Source organism: Nicotiana sylvestris, chromosome 4, assembly GCF_000393655.2.
Source record: "Nicotiana sylvestris chromosome 4, ASM39365v2, whole genome shotgun sequence".
Classification (NCBI taxonomy): Eukaryota; Viridiplantae; Streptophyta; class Magnoliopsida; order Solanales; family Solanaceae; genus Nicotiana; species Nicotiana sylvestris.
This window is the reverse complement of record NC_091060.1, coordinates 14135241-14145767: the sequence shown is the minus strand read 5'-3', so window position 1 is coordinate 14145767 and position 10527 is coordinate 14135241. Positions and strand designations below refer to the sequence as shown.

The 10527-nt window shown below is 36.8% G+C and overlaps 2 protein-coding genes across 2 annotated transcripts; one reads left to right on the top strand and one right to left on the bottom strand.

The window, feature by feature from the left end:
* Positions 1–898: 898 nt before the first annotated feature.
* On the top strand, positions 899–4482 carry LOC104242157 (low-specificity L-threonine aldolase 1-like). The gene is made up of 9 exons (XM_009797156.2): positions 899–1384; positions 2140–2251; positions 2454–2504; positions 2755–2826; positions 2916–3048; positions 3325–3383; positions 3482–3582; positions 4169–4235; positions 4331–4482. The coding sequence occupies exons 1-9, from the start codon at positions 942–944 to the stop codon at positions 4409–4411; spliced, it is 1119 nt and encodes a 372-aa protein (XP_009795458.1). The 5' UTR covers positions 899–941; the 3' UTR covers positions 4412–4482.
* A 2759-nt stretch (positions 4483–7241) lies between these two features.
* Positions 7242–8244, bottom strand: LOC104242158 (uncharacterized). The gene is made up of 2 exons (XM_070172554.1): positions 8032–8244; positions 7242–7904 (listed from the first exon to the last, which is right to left on the bottom strand). Exons 1-2 carry the CDS (start codon positions 8242–8244, stop codon positions 7242–7244), a joined length of 876 nt encoding a protein of 291 aa, XP_070028655.1.
* Between the last annotated feature and the right edge of the window lie 2283 nt (positions 8245–10527).

Sequence of the window (10527 nt, the reverse complement as noted above, 5' to 3'; positions counted from 1 at the left end):
GTTTGTAACATGTGATCTGAGATTTTTTTGTACTTAAAATTATAAATAATTGTAACTTGTACTAATTAAACCCCCACTTTACATACAGATTAAAAAAATGTCATTGTTCTGAAAAAAGGTGTAAACGCAATAGATAAAATGTCTCCATTTCTAATTGGTGGGATGGAAGTTCTAATATATGATTGAATTCATGATTACTTTTGCAAAACTGGAAGTGATTTTTTTAAAAAGTTTTAATAGGTACTTATTTTGGAGATTTTAAGATCTTTGATCAAGTTTTTGAAAATAATAAGTGATTTTGAATAGTAGCGTCCAGAAGCTATTTTTCTGCGAAAAATTAGTAGCTTCTCCTTCGAAGCAGAAAAGAGGAAAAAAAAAAAAATTATAGTATAGGATTGACCACCCTTTTGTTGAAAAGTTATGAAAAATTATACTGTGTATATAAGTAAAATATTAGATTTTACATGTATATAACATATATTAAACACCCTTTGTCACACATTTACTTCTTTAAAGTCTGAAAACCCTTAGAGAAATTTATGATTTCGCCACTACTATCATATAAAAACACCCTTTTAAATTAAGGCATGCACATAGGGGTGATTGAAATTAACGGGACAATAATTACTTACATTATTACACGTTATATATATATATATATATATATATATATATATATATATATATATATATATATAATACACAACGTGCATGGCATGGCACAATTAGCTTAGCATGCCATGTTATCAATATATAGAGAAGAAACTTGCATGGCATAGCATTGGTGATTACTGGATTCTGGTTATTTTTGCAATAGTGTCTAAAGTACAGTGTTGTGACTACGTTCTTTTTACACTGTGTTATTTTCTTATATTTTAGTTTTCCTTAGTGAAAATCCTGGCTCTAATACGGATGTATTTCCTTTTTTCAGTACAGGGAAAATGGCGGTAAGAACTGTGGATTTTCGATCAGACACAGTTACTAAACCAACTGAATCCATGCGTAACGCAATGGCCAATGCAGAAGTAGATGATGATGTCTTAGGTTATGATCCAACGGCCCAACGCCTCGAAGCAGAGATGGCAAGAATCATGGGCAAAGAAGCAGGGCTATTTGTTCCTTCAGGCACAATGGGCAATCTTATTTGCTTGCTTACTCATTGCCAAATTAGGGGGAGTGAAGTAATTCTTGGTGATAATTCACATATTCATGTATATGAAAATGGAGGGATTTCTACAATTGGAGGTGTTCATCCTAGGACAGTGAAGAACAATGAAGATGGAACAATGGATCTTCATCTGATTGAAGCTGCAATTCGAGATTCTAGTTTTGAAATACTTTATCCAACCACTAGGCTTATCTGCTTAGAGAATTCACATGCACGGTAAGTATATAATATACTCTCGTAGTAACAGTGGCGTAGCCATATACAGTTAAGGGTGTTCAACTGAACATCCTTCATCGGAAAATTATAAATATATGTAGGTCAAAAGTTACTTTTTATAAATATATGTATTAAACCTTGAACACCCTTTCCAAAATTTCTAGTTTCGCAAATGCATAGTAGAATTGTCACAGTGACAACTTTTAAATTGGTGCATTATTTGGTTATGCGATCTGATTTTTCTTAGAAGTGTATCTTTGGTATGTTATTGTACTATTGGACCATATACAGTCAATGACAGATCCAAAATTTAAACTTTGTAGCTTCTTTGTTGAGAAAATGAGTTTTAAAATGTATGTCTAACTTTATATATATTTAGTTGTCACACGTATATACAAGGTTCGACCCAAAAGTACTAGGTTCTGCTTCATAGTTCTTACAATATCGTCTAATTGCTCAACAATCATTAATGTTTTTCTATAGCTTTATTCAGTATTGACTCTTTTAATAGTGCATGTTCTTACAAAAAAAAAGGCAGTCCGGTACACTAAGCTCCCGCTATGCATGTGGTCCAGGAAAGTGATGGACCACACGGGTTTATTGTAATGAAGCCTTACCCTGCATTGCTGCAAGAGGCTGTTTCCACAGCTCGAACCCGTGACCTTCTGATCATATTGAAGCAACTTTACCAATTACGCCAAGGCTCCCCGTATAGTGCTATGTTCTTAACTGATAATTATATTCTATGAATGCAGATCGGGAGGTAGATGCCTTACTGTAGAGTATACAGACAAAGTTGGAGAGCTAGCAAAGAAATATGGTCTGAAGCTGCATATTGATGGCGCTCGTATATTCAATGCATCAGTTGTAAGTATATCTTTTCTTGTTTGTTAAGTAACACCCTTTTGTATGCAGTTGGTCAGTACTGCTACCTTGAGTCAAATGGATCTGTACATGATTTAAACTGTATAGTTTCCATATTACTTTAAAGGCATCACCACTTTACTTCTGTATTATGCTTTTGTTGTAATATTCATTGAGGTATTGACTGGACGTATCTGTCTTTTAGGCACTTGGTGTGCCCGTTCACAGGCTTGTACAAGCGGCTGATTCAGTTTCGGTAAGTTAAACGATGTCCAAAGATCTAAATTCCCTCTCTTGTACATAGTTATTTTTGGTTATTATAGTATATGGTTATTTTAGGTGCAAGCCGTGGAAACAGCCTCTTGCAGAAATGCAGGATAAGACTGCGTACAATAGACCCTTGTGGTCCGGTCCTTCCCCGAACCCCACGCATAGCGGGAGCTTAGTGCACCGGGCTCTATGCCCTTTAGTGTATATCGTTTTCGCTCATTCAAGAATATGTGCAGGCATGCTTATCGAAAGGTCTTGGTGCTCCAGCGGGATCTGTGATTGTTGGTTCAAAGAGCTTCATTGCCAGGGTAGCTTATACTTATGTATATCATTGAAGAAGTTAGTTTTCTTTGCTGCAGGATTTGTCACCTAACTCAATATTTCCTCCATTTTGTAGGCAAAAATTCTGAGGAAGACTCTAGGTGGAGGAATGCGACAGATTGGTGTACTCTGTGCTGCTGCTTCTGTCGCTTTACAAGAAAATCTTGTTAAGTTGGAAGGAGACCACAGAAAGGCTAAACTTTTAGCAGGTAATTGTTTTCTCCATTTGGTAAGGTATAAAGGGTAATCCGGTGCACTACGCTCCCACTATGTGCAAGGGGAAGGGTCGGACCCCAAGGGTTCATTGTACGCAGCCTTACCCTTCATTTCTGCAAGAGACTGTTTCCACGCTTAAACGTGTGAACTCCTGGTCACATGACAACAACTTTACCAGTTACATCAAGGCGATCCCCTTCCCATTTGGTAAGGGTATATTTACTTAAAAACTTTTATTCATCTGTCTAATGATTCCATTTACTTCTCAGAGGAACTTAACAAAATCAAAGGGCTTAAAGTTGATAGTGCTGCTGTAGAGACCAACATTGTAAGTTGATTTATCAACTCCTGATGCAATTAATGCCAATGCAAAATAAATTCAGCTCCTTCAGAAATATTATAATGAGATTCTTTTTTTGTGATCAGGTATATTGTCATATACTGAAAGGGTCAAAGGTCAGTAGAACACATTTGTGTAAGATTTTGGAACAACATGGTATACTTGTACTACCAGAAGGGCCAATGAGGTGTGCTTGCCATTTCATTCTTTATATCTCTCTCCAAACATGTCTACTCTTTTCCTTGATTGTTTATGCATGCTAAGCTATTTTCGAGTTCACCATCTAGTGAGAAATTTTTAGGGGTGCCAAATAGGCGGATCGAGTTGATTTGGGCGGGTCAAAATATAATTTGGGCTGGGATGGATTGGGTCAAATTGAACTAAAATCTGGGTCATGGCCCAACTCGACCAACTCTTACCGAGCTTTAATTATTGTGTATTGTTTTCTTATGAGTTGTTTAATTATCAAATATGGTCATATAACATATCAAGCAAAAAAAAAAATTAAAGTTATTTTAGCAAAGTTACTCATGAATTAATTTAGGTTAAAATCCAGCCCCACTTTAAATGGGCTGAAATGTGCGGGTCAAATAGATTTGGACTCAAGTTGCCACCCCTAAAAAATTAAATATAAGCATATTTAAGTAATAGTGGCACGTGTGTATGCACATTGACGTACACATGTGCACGTGTCTACTTAGGATTTTGTGTAAATAGTGTTGACATTTCTTTTCCCTTTTGATCATGCTGATGGTTAGCATTTCCTATTGCAGAATCAGGTTTGTTATACACCACCAGATTTCAGAAAGTGATGTGCACTATACTGTCTCTTGCCTTCAGGTAAAAAGTTAAAGAGTTCAAGCATCCACATTAGCTACTGATTTCCTCTGAATTCAATATTTATTCATTACCTTGTTTTGTTAAAATTTCTGCAGCAAACTTTGGCGGGAGAGGCAGAAGAAAATGGTGATATTAAGCATCTTATGAACGGTTTCAAACATAATCTTTATCTGTAAAAAAAAGAAAATCCAAAGCTTCTGTAGCATCAAAACCTTCAACTTCAAGTACCAATAATGCTAAAGTTATTGTATTATTAATTGAATTGGTATGTAATAATGAAAAAAACAGTTCATATAATAATCAATTTGATGTGGTGGGATTGTCATGTTATTTTTCTTTTCCATTGTGTCCTTGCTTATTTATTTATTACCTAAATTGATCCTGTACCTAAAGTGATAAAATGAGGTACTCATTTGGTTGTTGTATTGGAGAAATTAACTCTAGTATAAAATCCACATAAAATAATGCTAACATTTGAATGTCCGCATCAAAAAAAAATTGACGTATAACTATGTAATATTTGGTTGGAGGTTTTAAATAATACCTGTATTAAGTTATGTGGGAATGTAAAATAAAAATATATGCATTAGCAATGGGTATTAAAACTATTTATATACAATAACCTTCTAAAGTAAGTAATTCATGTATATATATGTGTTGGTAAAATTTCATTCTATTTAACCAAAAAGTTCAATACCAGTTCCTTTACTCTGCTTGACAACTAATTGCTCAACTATAACCTATACAAGATTTTGATTTCAACTATAACCTATACACATCCTAATGCCTATACCATCTGTATTATAGACAAATAGATATTACATTTGACAGAATAAAGAAGCTAAACTTGTCTAAGGAAACCAGTTCAATGCCTCCAAATGCTTCTGTCAGCTAAGATATGTGTTGCCTCTGATGTGTATATGACTTGCAATTTCTCTACACATTCTATCAGGGGACGAGTTGCCACTCTGAAATCTGATCTTGTTCCTATCTCGCCATATAAGGTATATCATCATCCCAAAGATAGCTGAGACAATTGTCCCAAATCATTGCTTTTTCCTAGCACATGTTGTCACCCATTTCACGCCTTCCTGCCATGTACTTATTTGCCTTGGACAACCAAACCAATTCAGTAGTCGTTGCCAGATATTCTTCGTGTAGTCACAACCAAAGAATAAGTGTTCAAAGTGTTCATCATCCAGGCCACAGAATACACAAGCTTGAGGAACTTGAATACCAATTTTTTGTAGCCTCTCAACACTAGGCAGTATTCCCTGTGTAGCTAGCCATAAGTTTAATTTGTGTCTGGGATGTATATGTGGTTGTAAGATTAGGCTCTTCCAGTGCACCTTTTGGACCTGAGAGGTCTACAACTTATATAGCTTCTTGGTGCTGAATCTTCCATCTGTACTTTGCAATTTCATCAGTCTTGAAGTTAGGTCTCCTTGCATGGTAGGTAGATCAAAGATAAGCTTCCTAAGTTCAAGAATTTTCCTCACTACCAGGCTGCATTCTTGGGTATAGACATAGTATCGATAGTTTGGTTCTTGACGTAATTAGCATGGATCCACCTGATCCAAAGGCAATCCTTCTTCTTGGTGACAGCCCAAACACTACTGCTTTATTCCAGTTGTACAGGTTTATAACATTCAGTCTTCCAGCTGTTTGTGACAAGCATATCTTCTCCCAAGACACCATTGCTTTCCTAGAGTTATTTTCTTTTCCTATCCATAGGAATATTTTGTATGTGGCTTCAATCATTTTCAACACCTTCTTTGGCAATAGAAATATTTGTGCCCTGTATGATTATACACCAAAGATCACTGATTTTATGAGCTGCAATCTTCCTGAGTATGATAGTAGCTTTGATGTCCAACAACTTATCCTTTAGTGGTCTTTTCTACCAGTATCTAGCATTGGTTAATTGATAGCTTCCTTGATGCTAGTGGCACACCCAGATATTTGATTGGCGATGTGACCTCATTATATCCCAACTCTTGCAAGATGCCCTCCTTCAGATTTGCAGAAGTGCCAGCAAGGTAAATGGAGCTCTTGTCTGCATTTGCCTGTAATCTTGAGGCCTTTGAAATTTCATAATAGCCTATTGAAGCAACCTAACAGAAGGGAGGTCTGCCCTACAAAATATCAATAGATCATCAGCAAAACACACATGGATTACTCCCAACCTTTTGCATCTAGGGTGGAAGTGAAACTCCTTGTTCAAAGACAACTGATCAAATTCCCTCTGTAGATATTCCATAGCAAGCACAAACAAGTAAGGTGACATAGGGTCACCTTGCCTTATTCCTATCAGTGTTAAAAAATAAGTGACAGTTGTTATACATTCCATTATCCACTCAATAAACTTATGTAGGAATCCCCGTTCAATCAGAAGTCTTTTCACAAAATACCAATCTAATGTGTTATAAGCCTTCCTAAGGTCAACCTTAAGTACACACCTTGCTGAAATCTCCTTCCTGTTATAGCCTTTGAATAGTTCATGAGTGAACAATATATTACCAGTGATACCCCTACCTTCAATGAAAGCTGATTGAGATCCTCCAACCAGATGACATATCACTTTCTTAAGTCTCCCAGTGAGCACTTTAGTAATGATCTTGTACATGATTGTGTAGCATGTTATAGGCCTATAGTCCTTAATCTGGGTGGGGTTGGAGACTTTGGAATCAGAGTGATAGTAGTACAATTGATGGCCTTGTACATATTTCCCGTTTGGAAGACATCAGCAAGCACATTACTTTTTACCTCCTCCTAGTGTTGTGTGAAGAATTCAATTAGAAATCCATCAACACTCGGTGCTTTGTCAGTTGGAATGCTTTTAACAGTATCAAATATTTCCTCTGTTGTGACTTCCTTGATCATCTCCAGTTGTTGTTGTCTTGTCAGGCAGGACCCTTTCTTAATCACCTCAGAATTTGGACAGGGGAGAATGTGTGATGACTCTCCCATCAGCTTCTTGAAGAAAGAGAGAAATTGGTCTTCTACCTACTTTGGTTCTATGATCTTGATTCCCGCATCATTGTGTATAGAATTAATTGTATTAGCACTAATGCGCATCTTCCACTGAGCATGGAAGTATTTTGTATTAACATCTCTATATTGTATCCATGTGGCTCGTGATTTCTGCCTTAGAACCTGTTCCTCCACATTGCTCCACTTTTCCACTTCTATTAAAGCTTCTTTCTCCTGTTCTATATAGATCTGGCATAATGGTTGTAGGGAGATATTATATTGTGCTAATTCCAATTCCTGCTTGGCTTGATTAAGCTTTTGTTGATAAGAGGTCATGTAAGTATTTAACTCCCTTAGTGCCTCTTTTAGCCTCTTAAGTTTCTGCCATGTTCTGGACATCCCTATATCTTTATAATCCTGTGCCCACACTTTTTTCAATATCCCTGCAAAATCTGGATGGTGTAATACTGCTTGATATAGCTTGAAGGGTCTAGGATGCAAGTTCTGTTGTTGTACTATACAGTTGCATTTGAGCAAGTTTGGTGAATGGTCTGAAACTCCAGGATTCAGATACTCTGCTTCAATATGGCCATAGTTCATCAGCCAATTATAATTTCCAAATGCCAAGTCAATCTTGCTATATACTCTTGCATTATCATCTCTTTTGTTACACCATATGTAGTACCATCCTGTGCTCTTTAAGGGAGTAAATTGCAGTCGATTCAATAGTTCCAAAGTCATTACTTGCATAAATCACAGTGAGAAACAACCCTTTTTGACAATTTGGGCCCTCCACTTCGCAATGGATGAACTGAGCATTAACCTCTAATATTTGAAGCTTTATATGAGGTTTCCACAGTAGCCAAATACGACCATTATAGGCATGATCATAGTTGTATTTGACTTGCCAGTCCTTTGCTATCTTTTGTGTGATCCTCCTAGCTTTATTTACTTTTACTCTTGTCTCAGCTATTCCCGTAACTTCTACTCTGTACTTCTTCAGAAAGAGAGTCATCTCCTTCTGTTTAAAGGGCATGTTAAGCCCTCTTATGTTCCAAGTACTTCTAATCATGGAGGTTTGAGGTGGATAGTACCACCCTCCCCTATATAAGCTGATGTATATCCTTGAGTTAGTACCTCAAATCTATTGGTAATTCCCAACTGGCCAGTGGAGCAGCTAGCTGTAACTTATTGTGTCTGATCATTCATCCCACCGTCAGCAATTCTTTTACCTTGGTTTTTTGACCCTTCTTTCCTTATTGGTGCTACTAAAGCTGGGAATTCCTCCTCGTCCAAAGTAGCATTAGTCCCCTGTGTTTCAGTGACAGTTTCTTTTGTTGTAGAAGTAGTTGGATCAGTGGTAGTGCTACTCTGGTCTTTTGCCATCCATTTAGTCACCACCTTCCTCCTCTTCCTACCTATTCTATTCTTCCTTGTTTGCTCTACAAAACCATCATTTCCTCTTGGGTCTTCCTCTATCTACATTCCTCAGTAGTGTGCCCAACTTTAGCCCAATCAGTACAATACTTTGGCTTATAATCATACTCTATACTCTAGTGGATAACCCCTGCTGGAGTATGGATTACATGAGCATTTAGCAGGGGGTGAGAAATATCTGTCTCTACTAGTACTCTAGCATATGATATACGATCCATCTCTGTTGTAAACAGGTTAATGTACATAGGTCTACCCACCACACTAGCCAACTTACTCAAAGCTTCTGTAGACTAGTAGCCAACATGTAAATTAGGAAATCTCACCCATAATGGAATTACAGTTAGACATTCAGGATCAAACACAAAATCAATCGACCAATTCTTCAAGATAAAAGGCTTTTTATGGAATTTATAAGGACCAGATTGCAGGACTCGATCCCTATTACTCACAGAGTCAAACATGAATATGTAATAGGCATCGTCATAATATAGGATTTTGGGTTCGTCAATAAAATTCCACACATTTTCGATATTATTCTCCATGGATTTGAAATATGGAGTATCACCCAGAACATACCCTATAAGAGAAGTACCCCAATATTCCTGTTATTCCTTAATGTCCTCCTCAACAATCGTAACTACGAATTTATCACCATGCATATCTGGAGGAATGTAGGTAAGGGCCTTACCCACTTGTGAGCTTCGATTCCTCTGGTAGGGTTTCTCCTCCGTATGTAGGTGTTTCTGATCCTATATCACAGGGCTTTTTGTAGCATCAGGAATTTGTGTTGTGGACTTAGCTAGGTTAGAAAATTAAAGTCGGCGGGGAACCTCTAACCCCGTTCTTCTCGCAGCCCGCTTCCCAACTAGATTGAGTTGATTCTCACTCTTCTCTTCATCTTCTGTTCCTCACATATGGTTTGAAATTATAGCGGTAGGAAACTATGAAAAGTGAGTGGTCTTACTTGTGATTGTATTGCATTCGTCGGTGTTGCTATAACCAAATTCAGCGGTAATAGTAAGGTACTAGTGGCCGGCATTTTCACACTACTCGTGCACATTATCAAGACTCGCTTAACATGCAGTGAGAGGAAATCATGCCTGGAAAATCACACTACTCCTACATATATTGTTATATCCTATAGGGGTCATTTGATTCAATTGTAGGATAAACAAGAATATCTCATGGTTTGGGATATCTGAAAAGATTTGTATGGGTCAAAATCTGATCAAGGGGACCTCGCCTGAGAGAGGGCAATCAAGAGTCAATTAGGCGAGGTCATGCTTAAAAAGTAACATTGGCGAGCCGAGCAGCTAAGGTCGAGGTCGAGCAAACAACTAGTTTAGCAAAAAGATATTCTGAAGGAATATTCTACAAAATATTCTCTGCACTTGTACTTTCAGTAGGTAAGGGATATGTCACATATAAATAGGAATAAAGAGAGAAGGAAAGGGGTATGTAATATTCTATATGATAAGCTCTCTCTAGAAAAGTTGACTCTCAAAAAACTACAAACATTATCTTAACAAAAGATTCGATTTGTTGTTTGTCTAAAACGTTCTCACATCAGATTCGAGAAAGTTTTCTATGTTCTCACGTTTAATTGCCTTACATCATTGTCAGAGAGAGAATCATCTACCTCATTGAATATTTGGGTGAATCATTTTTTCTATTTATATTTAATGTCATTCATTATACTTATTGCTTGTCATTATCCCCTCATTCATTCATAACAATATCATTAAACACCCCCTTGGTATTTAATAGCCTTGAATGCAGTTTTTATATTGTTGATATCCATTAATCTTGGATCTAGAATTTATTATACTTAACTAGAATTTACCCATTATTATTTATTTATTTAATTTAACAAAAAAGTTTA

What these genes read in the sequence shown, in the direction of transcription:
- LOC104242158 (XM_070172554.1), bottom strand. Translation starts at nt 8,244, where the DNA reads ATGCCCTTTAAACAGAAGGAGATGACTCTCTTTCTGAAGAAGTACAGA. An exon ending in TAAAGCTTCAAATATTAGAG is followed by an intron (nt 7,905 to 8,031) that starts GTTAATGCTCAG and finishes ACTCCCTTAAAG; the next exon opens with AGCACAGGATGGTACTACAT.
- LOC104242157 (XM_009797156.2), top strand. Translation starts at nt 942, where the DNA reads ATGGCGGTAAGAACTGTGGATTTTCGATCAGACACAGTTACTAAACCA. An exon ending in GTATATTCAATGCATCAGTT is followed by an intron (nt 2,252 to 2,453) that starts GTAAGTATATCT and finishes TCTGTCTTTTAG; the next exon opens with GCACTTGGTGTGCCCGTTCA. An exon ending in CTACCAGAAGGGCCAATGAG is followed by an intron (nt 3,583 to 4,168) that starts GTGTGCTTGCCA and finishes TTCCTATTGCAG; the next exon opens with AATCAGGTTTGTTATACACC.